Below are 18,104 nucleotides of genomic sequence, written 5' to 3'. Positions count from 1 at the left end.
CTTTTACTGACAGCAAGTGCGTTGATTGAACTAATTAATAGCGAAAATGTTATTGATGAACAAGTGAACTGCTGAACCGATGACTGCAGACGTCTCTTGAAAGGCTGATCACGCGTGCCCTCTAGCGGCAGCATCTGGTATTACACTTAAACCACGTGGCGCAAACACATCTCCCTGAACTTTAGTCTCCACATTCAGATGAGGAACCTAACACTGACTTTCTATGTTAAATACTCTGCCAGAAGTTGTTTCAACTACTCTGGAGGGAAAAAATAATAATATTTGTCAACAGAAACACCACAACCACAAAAAGGGAAGGGATTAATGACATTTTAATGTTGCTGCTCTGTCCAAAGTCATGTTAATTCATATACATTTTTCACCTTTTTACTTTCAGTTTATCGGACAATCAATGACTAGATGTAGTCCAGTAACCTTAATCTAACCTTAATCCACTTTATACTGATTTCAACTTCTTACCTTCAACATTTCTGCTGTTGGGAGCTTGAAACCGTTTAATTTGTACTGACTCTCTAAATTGGCTAATCATATACGCATCCTTTTCCTTTCCATAAACATTCAGTGACGCCTCAAGCCCCGACGATGGGGGCCGCGTAGTAAAAGAAAAAAAAATCAAAGAACAAAGGAGGGAACTGAGAACAAATGTGTATTGCTCTGCAGAAACACTTCCTGCAGCAAGACTCATGAGTCAGCTCGTATAATAGATCACCAGATCCCACTTTGGAGGTCAAAAGATCAACTTTTTCTTTAATTTTCACCTGCTGAAAAAGTAAAACTTGCTGCAAAGAGCAGAACAAACTCAGGACAAGTCACAAGTAATTTCAAATAGGATTTTTTATGTGACCAAATGGACTTTTATCTAGTTATTTCACAGTGCATATATTAATGTAAATGTCCCCATCTGATTCTGACAAACGGTTACATTAAAAATATCTTTATGCTTCTGTGAGTTCATGCTTGAAGTAACTGTGAATTAAATCAATTTATTTAATGATCAGCCAAGAAAAGATAATCACAGAGTTTTGAAGCCTGAAATTTCTAATTAGTGATGAGCAGCAGGAAGCGGTGGGATTAATGCATGAACATAATCAGGAGTCATCCACTGGTGCGTTATTATCTGATTTGCGTCACCACGGTAACTTTTCGCCAATTAATTCTGCGTCTAAAACTTTATTTATATTTCATTGATAGAGCAGTTTCAAACAGACTACATACTAATTGGGAAAAGAGAGAAATGTTTTTTCTGACAGTAAGTCAAAAAAGTTGTTCGACTTTTGGGATTCAAATTCATTTTCATTTATTTTATCAACATTTACTTTTATCTATACCTCTAAAATGTCAGATTAATGAGAGGATTATTTTCTTTTTTACTGGTAGTTTATTAGTACTTTCCTTAAAGGGGACCTATTATGGCATCTAATCCCTATTTTAAACAGGCCTTGAATGTCTTAAAAACAAGCTTTTGATTGTTTTTGCTAAATAAATTAAAAATTCAGCCTCTGAGCCATGTCTTTATCTTCCCATTCTCTATCCTCCTTCTCTATGCAGGATTCTGAGTGGGCGGGGCTATGATAATGAGCCACTGTGCTGATTGGCTGCCTGACGCGAATGACGCGATACGCCGCTACGAAAAAATGGTGGAAGCTCCGGCGCCGGCGGAGTTACCGTGTCCTAACACCGTGTCATAACTGCATGCGATGTGAGCGAGCGTCAGCGACAAAATCAATTCCATTGCTTTATTTTCTATTGGACTGTTCTAACTGGCCGCAGCGACGCAGCGGTGCGCAGTGCGACGCGGCGCGCCGTTTTGAGCTGGCCGTTTTCTGTCGCTCGCGTTGAAAGCCGGTTGAAAGCGCTGTAGGAAACGGTCACGGATGAGGAACGGCTGATCCAGTTAGTTGAAATAAGAAGTTATCTCTATGATACCTCCTCATTTCACTACAAAAACCTCAATGAAGTGGCAGCTGGCTGGAGGGAGATGGACAGAGAGCGTCCGATGTCACGCAGTACGAATCGATAGTCGGACGCTCGCATGCAGTTACACGGTTTTATAGTTGTGGGCGTGGTTTGCATTTTGGTTACGTAACGAAAATGTGCAAATCTGAACGGCTCGTAGAAGACACATCACACTGGACGGCTCATCCGGGCGGCTGTACAGACACTGCAGAATTTGGTTGCTTTCCTACTTCTCTGAGGCTGAGGGGGAAACCACTGTATATACCGTATGTTAAAGCAAGAGAAAACTTGTTTTTCATAATAGGTCCTCTTTAAGGTCGGAAGTTTACATACAATTGGTATTTAAACTATTTATCCAGTCTAAAGTTCTTTTGTATCTTTCTATTGTATTCATATGGATCCGTTCCAATTTTCCTGACACAACTGGAGAAGTATAGTCAAGTTTATGAACATTTTTTCACACATGCCATCAAATTTTCTCCAGGACAGCGGTCCGGCAAAATGAGGGCCTTTTTTGCCCCCCTAAACATGCCCCAAAAGTCACCAAATTTTGCACTCAAACCAGGCCTGGCAAAAAATGCATTAATGGACGTGGCCTAATGGCTCAACAGCGCCCCCTAGAAAACTTCGTGCCTCAAGCCCCACAATACGGTTTGACGTACATCCACGAAAATTGCTACACACCTGTATCATGTCGCAACTTAAAGAAAAGTCTCTTGGCGTCATGGCCGAAACCAAACAGGAAGTCGGCCATTTTGAATTAATCATGTAATTTTGCCGCAATTTATGCCATTTCTTCGGCTACTTCTTCGCCCGAACCGTAACGTGCACCCAGGTGTGTTATACATCAAAATGTGCGTCTCGATCCTACGACGATGCGCATTACTTTTCTCAGTCAAAAGTGTTACCGTGGCGACGCTAGACGCCAAAAAGCGCGCCCCCCCTTCATCTGATTGGTCCATATTTGATAGTCCCTACTTTCTGCCATAACTTTTGAATGGTTTGACATAGAGAGTCGTGGGTGGTGTCATCGGACTCGGTTTTGAGTACTTGACCTTCATTGGCATGAATTAGCCCCGCCCCTTCTTCTGATTGGTCGATATCTGATAGTTCCTACTTTTTGCCATAACTTTTGAATGGTTTGATATAGAGAGTCGTGGGTGGTGTCATCTGCTAAATGTCCAGGCCTGAAGAATCTACATGCAAGTCATACAAGCGCTTCCACTGCAGCACGCCTGAACGTGCACAAGGGTGCGAGGGCCTGTTCATCGCTGCTTGTAGCTTTAATTTCTATTTGGGTTCTCTGTCAATTTGGAAGACCCAACCATACCCAAACTAAAACTTTTCAGCTCATGTAATTGGGTGTCGCTTGGGTACATCTACAATGTTCTTTTGTCATGATGCTGTCTGTTTTATCAAGTGCATCCGTCCCTCCTGCAGTGCTGCGGCCCCATCACCAGACTTTGCCACATCCAAACACATTTGGGATGATGTTGTAATGACTGCAAGCATCTCCCTTTGTCTTCCAAACATAAAGATGATCATTGTGACCAAATATTTGGATTTTAGTGTCATCCGACCTCAGGATGCACCTCCGTCTCCAGCTGCAAACTGTAATCTGGCCTTTTGATGGTCGTTTCGTAGCAGTGGCGCTCTTGTTCACTGTGTGGCCTTGCAGGTCGTGACCGTACGCAACATAGTTTTACAATATTCTCTTGCTGTTTTCAACCTGCACTTTTTCAAGGTCTCTTGTTGTTCTGAGGTTCATTGGCACATTTTGCACCAAAGAACATGCTTTCTTATATCTGGATTATTTTGGTTTTCCCATGAAGACCTTTGTGTTTCAAAGTGCGCCTTCAAATATATGAATAGGTGTACAGTACTTCTAATGAATTCAGATTGGTTTTCAGAATATTACGGAGGGCAAAACATGACCAAATTAAATCACAGCAATATCTAATTTTCTGCATTTTGGAGTTATTTGTTGCTTTGCATATTTCTAAAGGTAACACAAAACAATCTGGATGAGTTAATTTAGCTTACTGCAGCAGTAGAAAAGCCTTTCTTCATCTGTTTGTTCCACTAACTGCATGTTTAAAGAGCTGCACACAAATACAACCATTTATATTATAACCATAATATATTATATTATACCATAATAGATACTTCATATTTTTACAGGATGGTGTTTCTTACTTACTGATTACTAGTGGCTGTTTTGCAACCAAGAAACATCATATTTTACATTTCAAATAAACAGTACTCATTAGTTTTTATGATCTATTTTTTAAATCTTACTATATACTATATGCTTTTAATATATGATTTTTTTTTTTACATTTCCAAGACTCTTGTGCGCTTCTGTTTTCCTTTTCATATTTTATTTAATGCAGATGAACAGGCACTACAGTTGGGAAATTACAGCACTATGCTAAAGAAAGAGAAAGAAAAAGAAAAAGCACAGAGAAAAGTTCACCTCGCTGTCTGAACGTTTTCCCTCGTCGCTCCGGCAGAAAGGAAAGGAGCATTTTTAAATATAATTTTCCTGGCTTTCAGGAGTTTCACAGTTGGTGTTAACAGTCCAGTTCTGATTTAAATACAAGTCAACAAACACATAAAGACAGTCAAGAAAGCTGAGGCCTTTACATTTATATGATCTTCAGTCAGTCGAAGAGGGTCTGCGTGCAACCTGATCTGGAGGAGCCAGAGTCAGATTCTGAGCAGGAGAGCTCTCGTTCACTACGCTGAAGGTGACGCCGAGTGTCTGCAGAGCTGCTGTTAAGGCCATATATACACATTTCCTTTACCACTCTGAGTCAAGTAATAAAAGAAGCCATATAGAGGCACAAAGAAGCGCACAGAGGCATAAACAAAGAGGAGGCATTTTCCTCCTCCTGGATTCTGTAAAAGTTCAATTTGATCTTGTAGCAGAAAAGTCTAACGTCTCATCAATATTTCAAAGCCAGATCCTCTTTCCGCTCGTACAGAAAGGAAACACCCGCCTGCTTCGGTGACAAGAGACGAATCTTCACCAGCATGTGCGGCTCGCGAACCATTCTCCCGTAACACCTCCAGGACTGCTACATGCACTCTTTGTTTGTGTAAAGCTCCATTTACATGTTGACTGAAGCAAAGATATTTAAATAGAAACAGTAAATTTAATACAGCCTGGATTTTTGGTACACAGTGAATTAGGCTCATTATCATTACATTACAACAGTGTAGGAGTTTCATTTGAATTGATATTCAGCCAATAATTTCATGAAGGGGTGGGGGGGAATCAAGGCCATGCGCTGGATGAGTTGAGTAAACAGTTTGTGGGATCATCAACATGCACATAATCACAGAGATAAGAGCTGAGAGTCAATGTCATTCACTCAAAGTAAACAAGTCTCATTAACAGCTTCCACAAATAAATTAAAAAAAACGTTTTGAAATGAAGCGCATCTCCACACAAAGCAGCTTCAAGTTTTACATTTCCAGGGGCTCGCAGCATCCCTGTTATCAACACATGTACAGAGGGAGCAGATGATGGAAGTAGATGGATATAACAGGCACGCTGCTGCACGGGAGAGCAGAGGTTAATCGAGGAAATCCTTGGGTAGAGAATGGATCTCCATTTCAAAGAGCAACTGTGTTTTTGCTGATGCCGAACTGACTTTCATTTCCTTTCCGAGTGTTAATTTAGTGGCATGCTGTGGGATGGAGCTGGAAAATCAGTCAGTCCAACAAAAGAGAAGTTCAGCACTCGGGAAAAACATAGAGGTGGATGAAAAAAGTGACGCAAAACCTGCGTGAAGCACAAAAAAAGTAAATCCTACTTTAAGTGCTTTTTAGGTGGCGGAGTTATACTTCCTCCATCAAGATTAAATATTATTCACATTGGTTTTTTTTTCCTTTATAAAGATTGAAAAAAAAACAAAAAAAAAAACCATCAGAAAATACTGGATATTTTCTATTTTTTGCAAGCGCCTTTCCATTTGATGCACTGGGAGACTAAAATTTGAGGCTGTGGAAGTTAAGTGTAACCAGTCAGGCCTCTTCTCCTTTGGTGGGAGTGTTGGAGGTGTCTTTGTCTTTGGAGGAGACGGACTGAGTGTCTGAGCTAAAACAGGCTGTGCCTTCGTGTTTCCACTGAGGTGTAAAAGCAGTTTTTCTCTCCTCCAACCCTCGAGAGGAACGGGTTTACTTTCCCAACAATGCCTAAGTATTCCTTTGAGGCTAAACATCTGGAGAAAATGAAATAACACAACGAGAAAACTAACTGTACAAGCATCCAGACTGCATAAAAAAAAAGAGATTAAAATATATACATGAAATGCACAATGCATAGCTCATTCTCGCTACTGAGGCACAACTGACGATACCATATCCACATCCTGATGACAGAACATACTGTATGGCATGTTAGTATCACAACTCGTGTCAAACACAGCTACACACGGGAGAGACGACAATATTTTGCTTCAGTCGAATAATCTGACGGCGATGCGCTCCTGAACAGTCTCCACCGCGATGAGGATGGTGACAGCTCACTGTGCCTGACAGGAGGAGGAAGCTTTGCTTTTGAAGTCTCTGGCAATGTGCAGTCATGACCGGACGGTTCAGTCTGGGTTTCCCCCGTACGTACGAGGCGACGGCGTTCAGCCGGAGTGCTTAGATCAGCTCCACGTAATTGGCCGGGTAAAGACCCAGCTGGCCGTTGTCGAGGCGACCTTTACACCAGCCCTGTTCGTCCTCGTCCTCCAGCTTCGTCAGCTCGTCGCCTTTATTGACAAACGGAGACAGAAACATGCAGCAGGAGGAGACTGTGTAAAACAGATCTGGCATGAATCAAAACTGATTTCAAAGCATAATTCATGATTCTTTCAGCATGCAATAATTCCCATTTGTCTGGTTATTTAAGCCATGCAAACACTTGGTTTGTAGAGACTTGTGGACACTGTTGCTACTCAAATGCTCAAAGAAATCAACAGAAATCAGATTCATCCAGCCAATACGGGCTGATGCAGAGGGGCAGATACGAGATCTGTCTCCCCTCTATCATCACTGGCATTGTCAGATGGATCACTGGTCACTGGATTTGCTGATTGGCGAGGAATTCAAGAAACATCAGTTCATGTGCAGTCAGAAGTCATTAGAAATGCTACCAGGAATCACTTCCGATAATGTTATCGTCATTAATTTTCAGAAATGTTATACAACATGGCTAAATCAAGGGTCCAAGATGGAAAGTGTGTTGATTATTGCTCACTTTTATCCCTCCATTGCTATGAAGGAACCTTGAATGTTCAGGATTACGCTCTACCTACATACTGAGCATTTACACAGGCCCCTTTGACTGTCTTTGATACCGTCTCTCACTGTTTAAATATAGTTTTGTTGCAAATCCAAACACATCAAATTATTTTCCCAAACTTTTATTGTTTTGACAAATTAATTCCAATAATCCATTCACAAACACAGCATGATATAATTGTTTCTTATCATTTACATGTTACTTACAAAGTTTTAGGCAATTTCTCTGCTTGCCTGCTCAGATTACTGTTACAGCTGACTGAATATTTTGCTGTAATCATTGACTGATAAAATTACAGTTTCTTTAACCGATACCATCATTTTCACACTGTATTTGAGTAAAAGAAGGCAACAAATGCATAAAACCTGCAGTTGTGGTATATGTCGTCTATAATTGCTGTTGTTACTTCTAATGTGAGTAATTTGTAGAAATACATTCATGAAATGATTCCTGGATTAATCATTTTCCAACCAGTCTTCATTTAATCTGTCATCCCAGGATTGTGATACATTCTACCGGTGCTCTTAAAACAATCAAAACGTGTATTATTAAGTATGAAGAGAAGGTGGATCTTCTTAGCATTTGATGGCTGACAAATGTCACAGATTCCACGATGAATCACCGTCGACACTTCTCTCACCTGCTCTGAAAGTGAGCTCGTCCTGCTCTTGACCGTCGTAGTCATACAACGCTCGGACTCTCACTCCTTTGTTCACTTCTTCCTCGAAGGGGTTGGACCCTCCGTTGGTGTCGTTGCCTGAGTTCGGGGCCATCTGGTCCTCATCCGACCACTCTGTGGAAGCCGTGAAGCCCTGGTTCTTCTCGTAGCTGCTCACACTGAACACAAAGTGAAGCACCTGAAGCATTTCCTTTAAAGCCCTTAAAGTTACTGGTTTAGTAACACGGCGTCAAAGGGCTGGTTGTACAGCAAATGCTAGATTACTTTTTATAAATACCATTTAACTATTAAAAATAGATATAAATTCATAACTATTGTAGCGATGTAGCAGACACTTGACAGACGAATCTGCCTTCAGGTCATGAAATAAAAAAACGTTTGGGAGAACTATCAGATTTTACCTCCCCGTGTCTCCGGCCGGAACGTGGTCTGTTGTTGAGACATGAGTCAACGTGACTCCATCACTTCCTTTCTTCTTTTCTTTCTTGGAGATATGGTGAGTAAGGTCTGGGTTGTACTCCTGCCAGAAAAAACACGACACAAAATGAGTAAACATATCTTAAAATGACAGGATGTTGCTTTAATAGCGGGGCAGTATATATTGTTAAGATTTTGTGCTCTCCACTGATGACGGGACATCTTCATATTAGGCCTGTGTTGAAAAAATCGATTTCCCAATTCTAAATCGATTCTCATATTAATTCCTAAAAATCGATTCATATGTCTAAAGATCGATTTTTTATTTTATTTTTTTTTTGGGGGGGGGGGGGGTTATTTATGTTTTTTTTTTTTTCATCAATACATTACAACTTTTGGTTATTTTTTTGTTTATCCCCAAAAAAGGAATGTTTTGTTGGATACGAGAATAACTGGTGCTATGTTTTTGCCTTTAAATATGTTTAAAGGTATGAAAACATTAAAGTGTTAGGTTATAATTGCATAAATTGTCTATATTTCATTACTTTATATACTGTCTTGGGGTTACATTTGCAAAAAATGCTAAAAACCAAATGCTCAAAACTTAAAAACCATAATAGACCGAAAATCGAACAAATAAAAACGGAATGTGAGAAAAAATAAAACCAATTTCATCCGTCTCTGTTTGCTGCTCTGGATCTGTTTGGTAATTCTGCCCCACACAATGTTTCTGTCTGAAAGCAGTTCTATCAGCATTCTGGGAGCTGATTGGTCCTTACAGCATCATTAGCTGCCAATACTTGCTGTTTAATCTCAATATAATACTAGTAGTAATATTTTGCATAACTACAGTCATATAATTCATGCAACAGCTCAAAAACAGTTTTAATAACACTAACCCAAATCAATATCGGAATCGAATCGGATCGAATCAAATCTTGATAATCGATTCTGAATCTTAAGAATCGGAATCGAATCGATTCTTGACATTTGAATCGATCCCCAGCCCTACTTCATATGGTGTTTTAGTACCTCAAACTGCGGCCAGTTCATGTGCATGTCGGGGCCATGGGCGCTGTTGAACCACTTCAGATCCTCTTGCGGGCTGATTAGTGTGATGGTGCGTTCAAGATCTTCGTATACCGTGGCATAACTGCAGACAACAGAAAAACATAAGCGTAATGAGCGTTCGGCAGTCATATCATCATATTAAAAGCCTTCAAACTTGTCAAACCTGTGATTCTCTGTGAGGTTGAGGTGACGTTTGACATCCAAGAGCACCTCCCTGAGGAAGCTCAGCCTCCTCTCTTCAAACTGCTGGCACGTGTCGAACACCTGCTCCATGCTTTCCTTGTACTGAGGGGTGCACTTACTCAGCTCATCCAGGGCCTTCTCGTACTTCTCCTTTGCCTTTGTAAACCACACACAAGCACAGAAGAGTAAAACCAACAATGAAATGTACTAACTGATGTTTAAGGTCCAGGATGACATCATTATAACTTTGTATAACTTTTTTTATCAGGCTTGAAAAGATGCAAAGCAAAGCAAATGTCTTTTCCAGCACCAATAAGGATTACAGGTAATGGCAGAAGGAGACAAAAGACATACAGGACTTTCTCAGAAAATTAGAATATTGGAATTTTCTGTAATGCAATTACAAAAACAAAAATGTCATACATTCTGGATTCATTACAAATCAACTGAAATATGGCAAGCCTTTTATTATTTTAATATTGCTGATCATGGCTTACAGCTTAAGAAAACTCAAATATCCTATCTCAAAAAATTTGAATATTCTGGGAATCTTAATCTTAAACTGTAAGCCATAATCACCAATATTAAAATAATAAAAGGCTTGCAATATTTCAGTTGATTTGTAATGAATCCAGAATGCATGACATTTTTGTTTTTTTAATTGCATTACAGAAAATAAAGAACTTTATCACAATATTCTAATTTTCTGAGACAGTCCTGTAGAGGAGTGCAGGTGAGGCATTTAGTCACATATTAAAAAGTGCTTCTTCGTTAAATTAAAATAGCCTGCTAGCTGATTTACCTTTGGCTTCCCTGAAGGAAGCCGAGACATACAGATGCATACTGATTAATCCACAGGCCCGCTGATATTCTCACCTTCTGTGACTCCTGCCTGGACTTCTCCACTTTCTCGTGAAGTTTCTTCTGCTGGTCAGCTGCCACAGAGGCATCTCCTTTATTGTTTTCCTCCCTCATGACCGCCAGCTTCTCCTCTTTGCAGGCCATGAAGTACGACTTCTTGGCAGCTTCGAGCTGCACAGGAAAGATGACAAAAGGCACTTGATCAGGAGATCTTAACCCTTTGCTTTTCTATAAAAATACAGATTCTCAAAAGTAAGGAAATATCAGTCTAAAACAGTCTAAAAAATATGAAATCGCTATTTATTTTTATGAAAAATACAGGGCTATAAAAAGATAACGTTGCTGTGGTGAGAATGTGCAGCGATGCATCCATTTGATTTAAAATGTGTTATTTCAGTTGGTTTAAGAATGATTAAAAATTAATTCAGTAACTGTAAATTAATGAAACACTGTAAATTTATATTGTACATTCACAGAATGGGAGGAAAACCTGGTTAATACAGACCCAAAAAAATGATATTAACATGTTATCAGCTTACAATTGACAAAAAAGTAACAGTTTTCACAGTTGCCTGGAGCGACATCCATCCATGTGTGTTACTTTATGGGATTAAGTCCGACAACACAAATGATGGGGTTTGTCATTATCATGTTCATCGCAATCATAACAGAAGCAATCAGAGGCCTGAAGAGAGTAATAATGAAAGAGAAAATGAGAGAGACCCGAGGACAGCACGAGAGTAAATCTTCGACAGAGTCATAAAAGCAACTTAACCTCCACACCTTTGGGAGAAACAAGAGTTGTACATTTCCATTTTCGCTGCTTCAAGCACTTTATGTTAATAACTGTGACTTAGATGAAACCCAGATCACGGTGTATGACACATTAATGTAAAAATCCAGTTATTTCTGAGACATTTGAATAGTTTTTCTTGGCACTGCAGATTTGCATGCAGCGGATGACCGCCATAGCAACCACCTCACACTGAACTGAAGGGGAGTGGAAAAAAAAATCACCTGACTAATTAGTCAAATATCTTTTGCAACCATAAAATAAAACATTTCCTGGAAAGAAAAGAAAAAAACATGTCATCCCTCACCTCTTTCAGCTTCTTGGCCCAGGGTTTCTGAGCTTTCTTAAAGCCCTCTTCTGCCTCTTTGGCCTCTTTGAATCCTCCCATCATCTGCTTGTGGTACGAGTCCTTCTGCCAGTTCTTCACCTTTTCAAAGTCCTCGTTGACCAGGTTGTTCCTCACGTCCTGATGAAGCTCGCTCACCTTTTCTGCCTCCGTCATCACTGCCACCCAAGCTCGCTCCACTGTGCCGTACTGGGGCCCTGGTGGACGAAAGAAACATATTCAGATACAAGTACCGTATTTTCCGCACTATAAGGCGCACCTTCAATGAATGACATATTTTAAAACATTTTCCATATATAAGGCGCACTGCATTATAAGGCGCTACAGTAGAGGCTGGGGTTACGTTATGCATCCATTAGACCAAGGGTCCTTAAACTGCGGCTCCGAGTGGCTTGGGAAAATAAATTACAAAAAAAAACAGTATTAAAAAGTATTTAATTGAAGTGTATTTTATTTGTGTTAGTTCTTTAAAATTTTAGTTCTAAATTGGAAGATTATTGTGATCTTGACATATTAGAATAAATATATTTTATTGTTTTTCGGCGCTCAAAATAAACGTCATACATTCGTGAAAGCCGGTATTCCCGCCAAAACGCCATCCATTCGTCACGACTTTCAACCCCAGCAAGAAAAGAAAAATATCTGAAGAAAATCGAACATTCAATGATGCCTGGGCAGATTGATTTGCATTTACCAGTATGCCTAATTTGTGGAGAAAAACTGTCTAACAATAAACGGTCAAATGTCGCAAGACATTTCAACAATACACACAGAGCCTTTGCTCAATATTGATCCATATATAAGGTGCACCGGATTATAAGGCGCATGGTCAGCTTTTGAAAAAATTTAAGGCTTTTAGGTGCGCCTTATAGTGCGGAAAATACGGTATGTGAAAAAGTTTCATTCTCTATCATTTAATTTTTACTCATCATGAAATAAATGAGCCAGCTCAAGCACACAAACAACACCGTCTTCAGTGAGTAGAAACAGGGAGTGGCGGCAGCTAAAGCAGTGGGTCCACACACCGTAAATGAAACCACGGCTCCGCGCCTGACACATTTGCATATCACTGCATGTTACCAAAGAGCAAATATGCCTATCATATTAGTGGAAAACCCCGTTACCCTTTTCCACCAGCTGCCTCCATCTCTTGGACCACTCGGTCAGCTGCTGTGCGTAGGCTTTTTCGATTTTGGCACGCTCCTGGACGCAGTTCATCACATCATTGCAGAGCCGGTTACCGTCGTCGATCCGCTTCACCGTTCGTTTGTAGTTCCCAACCTTGAACAAAAACAGAGAACTGCTGCATTACATTCATTGTTACGCGTTAGATTATGTGTCTATCTGTGAACAGAAGCATGGTCATCAGTCTTCCTTTGACCTCGCTACCTTTTTGTGTTCATTATGAAGCAGCTGTACCTCGCCAAGATCATGAGGAGGTGTTTGCTTTAAAAAAAACAGGTTTACTTATTTGATGTTTCCATCCAAACCAAACCAGTTAAATTACTGGAAATTTTAAAAGAATATATCACAACTATCAAACTTGTCGTAAAAACTAGGGTTGATGTGGAAAAGTCAGAGCTTGATTTATCCCTTCAGGGCTACTATAGCAGCATAACACGAAAAAATACTATAATCTAGAGGCAAAGAGGACAGCTTTTTTGAATAGGAATGGCTCATCACCCACATTTGAATAACACATCAAAATATGGTGCTTTGCGGTTGAAGATAGCGATACACTTCCTATTAATTTACTGGAGCTTCCAAACTTGAGGAGTGCCTTCACTCTCCTCACAGCCTGCGGCTGATGCGCAGAGAAGGCAGGAGGCAACAGCAGGGAGGTGACTGCTGCTGCTTCTGCTGTGTGAGGAGTTATGCAATGGAAGCAGGGGGTGGGGTGCTGCCATATAATTTACAACTCTCCACGGATGCAGGAGCAGCACACTCCCAGAGAGCTGATAGTTTTGCTTGGAGACAGAGAGCTGAGAGAGGCTGAAACCCCCCCCAGCTTACTGCATTCATTTCACACCTTTGTGACAGCAAAATAGAGGAAAACATCTTTGCTGAGTGCGTGATAGATATTGCACGAAAAATGACTTTCAACAAACCTTAAATTTGGATTAAATGGAGGCAGGCGGAGGGAAAATTGGTTGTATTCCACTCCAGGCCTCTGCTTCAGCAGCAGCAGCCAGCCGAGTCAGCGATCAGCAGGCAGCACTGCAGCAGCTCCACGGCACTGCAGTGACTGACTGATGAAGTAAATGTGTTGTGGAAGCAAACAGCTTCTCTGCTCCAGCTGATTCCTGAACAAACTGCCATGCTAATGAGAAACAATGAGGATAGCACACAACAGCGTCTGGGGGGACACTGATTATAAAATTGGACTTGTTGTACCTACTATATACAACATCCCCTAAAGACACATATAGGGCTCCATTTGCTTGTGTTTGAAATGAATCTATTTCAGCTTCACACGCTGCAACTTGTCACCAGCTCTCGGACATAATGAATGTGTTTCTGGGAACTTCTTGATGCTCAAATTACTCAGGAACGGTTGCTGGTGATGTAATCTTGTGGAGAAAACCAAGAACAACATGGGACCAGCTGTGAAAAATGCTACGTCACTTTTGGCAATAACTATTATTATCTTATTAATTAATCAGTAAAATACCAGATATTTCCCCAACTTCCATCTTCTAACTTGTTGAAATATGTGTTTCCTGTTGTTTAGATTAAAAAAAAGATCATAATCACATTTATTTTGGTTCACATTTAAATCACGATTATTTAAAATGTTGACTTTTGAAGCACAATGTCTTTAACATAAAACTTTACATAAAAATGTTAGAATTTAATTTCTTTTGTGTTAATTCCGATATTCATTCTTATGCCACAAGGCACAAAGATGATTTTAATTTACCGTTTTGTAGAACATGGAAACATCAATCTTTCATCACTTACAGAGGCCTCCACTTGTGGAATTCACTCAATAAATCTCTTAAATCATCACCATCCTTGCCAATATTCAAAAAACATTTAAAGAACTTTCTTATTGTTTCATCTTTGTAATGTTCATTATTTGATCTGAGTTACATTTTCTTGTGTTTTTTCTACTCTCCCTTGTGTAGCTTTGTTTAGTTTTTTATTCATATATGGAAAGGATTCTATATAAGCCACCAGGCTTCTTCCTTTCCTTGCATGTTATTTCATTGTTTTTAATTTTTTGTTCATATTTGTCTTATATTGCGAAATAAATAAACTAAAAACTAAAACTAAACTAAAAAAAAACTAATCTCCAATGTCACCTTAAATTGTGGACTAAATACATTTAACAACTTCAATAACAAGCCAATGAAGCCTAACAAGTTGTAGAAAAAATGTACTCTTGGAATATATGTGTCTAAACAAGACTGAAAAAGACTTTGACTTGGATCTAATCAGATTTATTTCTACCACATACTGTACAGGGGGGTCACATCTGCACAACAAGGTGACATAGAGACAATATGGCATTAGTAATTTAAACATTAAGACTGAGGTAACAGGAAAGGTCCTGGATAAATACCAAGAATAACAATATCTGATCGACGCATGATGTGGTCTCATAGATTAAACACATCTTGTCTCTTCTCAGGCCAGAGCCTGCAAACCTGACTGTGCACAATTCTTTTTCAGCCCATGAAGACTCCTAAGCATTTAGTAAGAATATCTTTGTCTTTAAGTCTTTTGCTTACACGACTAGCCTCAAAAAAAGAGGAAAGAATCCTTTGAACTTACTTAAAGGAGACCTATTATGGCATCTAATACCTATTATAAACTGGCCTTGAATGTCTTAAAAACAAGCTTTTGATTTTTTTTGCTAAATAAATTAGAAATTCAGCCTCTGAGCCATGTCTTTATCTTGCCATTCTCTAACCTCATTATCTATGCAGGATTCTGAGTGGGCGGGCAGGCTATGATAATGAGGCACTGTGCTGATTGGCTGCCTGAATGACTCATAGAAAATGGCAGAAGCTCCGGCCGGCGGAGTTGTTGTTGTTGTTCCGGCCAGAGTTAGTTGTAGGCATGGTTTCACGCATCGGAGGCCAACCTATGTAAATCGCTCCCGTCGTTACGTAACGACGGGAGCAGAATCTGAACGGCTTGTAGAAGCCACATCACACTGGACGGCTCATCCGGGCGGCTGTACAGACACTGCAGAATTTGGTTGCTTTCCTCCTTCTCTGAGTTGGCAGGCTGAGGGGAGACCACTTTATATATGTTAAAGCAAGAGAAAACGTGTTTTTCATAATAGGTCTCCTTTAACAAGTTAACCAGGTAACAAGCAGCTATCATCACAGCTTGCTGTCCATACCTGGGGTACATCTAAACAGGTAATATTCTAGAAAGTGATAGTATGTGTTTTCTAGAATTAGAATGTGATGTAGGAATGCATCACAGTGTCCTTACTGTCACCTGTGTTGTCCCTTAAGGGCAGAGGCAGTTGCCAGATGGTGTGGACAGCGATGATGAAAGGTCTGCATAAATTATATGGTCATATAACAGTTTTGGTGTAGCAAGTATTGCATGAATTCTTCTGGTCAATTCCGAGCATTCTGAGAGCTTTTTCCACTCCGTCACGAATGAAACAGCTTGGCAATCAATACGTTCTGATAAGGGTTTCCTCTGACATTCCAAATAACTTGGAGATGCTCATCTCTCCAGGTGCAAAGACCGCAAAGAAATGTGCCTGTCTAACTTCCTACTGCAACATGACACTGAGAGCAATCTTTTCAAGATGAGTCCGTAAAGTTCTTTACAAAATCGATTACTGGCTTAGCAGGTACATCATCAAAAATAAATACTGTGGCAAAAAAGTCAGAAACGCATGGCAAACCTAAAATAAATCCTGGCATATGTTTGAATGAAAAACACCAATTTAATTTCACAGGTGGATTGTCTGTGAAGCCCTAAGACATCTTGAAGGCAGTGTGATAAATGCAACAGTCACCTGAACACCTATAACATAACACACACACATACACACGAAAAACAAGGAAAGCTCAAAAAGATAGTGTCACAGTTTTGGGTTTTGTCATGGTTTTTGGGTGCGTTCACAGTTTTGGATTTACATTCCTGCCTTATTTTGAAAACCCATGTCCTTGTATTTAAGTTTTTTCGTGACTTCCCTTGTTCCCATCTGCCCTGATTGACACCTGTGTCTCGTCGAGTCATCTGTGTACAGTATATCTTGTCTTGTCTTGCCTTTGCCCCCTGTTGTTTATCCGTACTCATTCCCATCAAGTTTTTTTTGTTGTTGTTTTGTTACGTTAAGGCTCTTGTTTTGTTTTGAATCCAGCTCAGCAACGCTTTAATTAAATAAATCATGTTTTTTGGAAATCCTGCTGGCTTAATCTCCTGTATCTGGTTTAGGGCTGGGCGATATGGACCAAAAGTCATATCTCAATATTTTCTAGCTGAATGGCGATACTCGATATATATCGATATTTTTTCTGTGCCATAATTGGGGTTTCCCCCAAAGCATTATAGCATAGCATCTCTGTTAGCTTCATTTTTTCTGAGGCAAACCCTTAAAAAAACAGTCAGTTTTAATACAAATGCCAATGTACCTGTGTGCCAAATGTCACACAGGTACATTTATTAACAGAGGTCTGCACAATATCAAAATGTATAAAACAAATGAAATAAAAATAAACTGCCTGCATATATAGAATAAAAATGCTTCTTGAATAAAAGAAAACAAATATCCCTTTCCTGCATAACAATTAAATTAAAATACACTGTGCAATTAATACAATGTAGACGGTAACAGGCAGACTTTTCCACTGAGGTTGACAGTTGTGCAAATAACAAAACATTTGTGCAAATCTCAAATAAAACATTCAAGTCAGTTTGTCACAAAATAAGCTATATCAAAATCATTAAAGAAAAAAAAAAAAATTCTCGATATCAACGATATTGTCTCGTACATTATCGCATTTGAAAATATATCGATATATATTAAAATCTCGATATATCGCCCAGCCCTAATCTGGTTCCTACATATAGGCCTAGCTGTGACACACAAGTCAGTTCCCACTGCAGTGTCATCAGTTTTCAAATCTTGCACCTATCTGAATTATTTATTTTTTAACATTTGCCAAAGACAAGAATTATCATGCTTACTCAAGTCACTTGCAACTAATAGCACCAAGATGGAGCAGTTTATCACTTTGGTGATAAATAATGTGTCATTATCTGAGGCGTGAGTGTGGACTGTCCAGAGACCAGTGAGCCGGCCCTGTTGATAAATCTGATGCTATGCATACTGTTGAATGCATCGCTGATTTATGTGCTGATGTGTGCCTGCACACAGCTGAAAAATGAGGCCACACATCTTTCCTCTTCTCGCCTCCCAAATGAGCTAGGTTTACAGCGAGTTCATCACAAGGCAGTGTCACTTCCCAGTTGGGTTTAATCAGTCAAAAGCGGTTCCCCG

The 18,104-nt window shown here is 39.8% G+C and overlaps 1 protein-coding gene across 5 annotated transcripts in view; it reads right to left on the bottom strand.

Annotated features, from left to right (window-relative positions):
• Window positions 1-5,115: 5,115 nt before the first annotated feature.
• The window catches only part of pacsin1b (protein kinase C and casein kinase substrate in neurons 1b), a 38,542-nt gene continuing 25,553 nt past the window's right edge, over window positions 5,116-18,104 (bottom strand). For 4 of the 5 annotated variants that reach the window (XM_061726872.1, XM_061726870.1, XM_061726873.1 and 1 more), the window contains exons 3-10: window positions 12,751-12,907; window positions 11,588-11,823; window positions 10,503-10,658; window positions 9,607-9,782; window positions 9,405-9,525; window positions 8,357-8,475; window positions 7,917-8,113; window positions 5,116-6,743 (exon numbers count right to left, since the gene is read on the bottom strand). In XM_061726872.1, the coding sequence (XP_061582856.1) occupies window positions 6,634-6,743; window positions 7,917-8,113; window positions 8,357-8,475; window positions 9,405-9,525; window positions 9,607-9,782; window positions 10,503-10,658; window positions 11,588-11,823; window positions 12,751-12,907 (1,272 nt within the window). In that variant the 3' untranslated portion in view covers window positions 5,116-6,633. Of the gene's footprint in view, window positions 6,744-7,381; window positions 8,114-8,356; window positions 8,476-9,404; window positions 9,526-9,606; window positions 9,783-10,502; window positions 10,659-11,587; window positions 11,824-12,750; window positions 12,908-18,104 lie in introns of those variants that run through there. The other variant, XM_061726874.1, reaches the window with a different exon arrangement.

The sequence above is a fragment of the Cololabis saira genome, chromosome 8 (genome assembly GCF_033807715.1).
Source record: "Cololabis saira isolate AMF1-May2022 chromosome 8, fColSai1.1, whole genome shotgun sequence".
NCBI lineage: Eukaryota > Metazoa > Chordata > Actinopteri > Beloniformes > Belonidae > Cololabis > Cololabis saira.
Note: the sequence above shows the minus strand (reverse complement) of the source record. Positions and strands in the feature narration are given on the sequence as shown.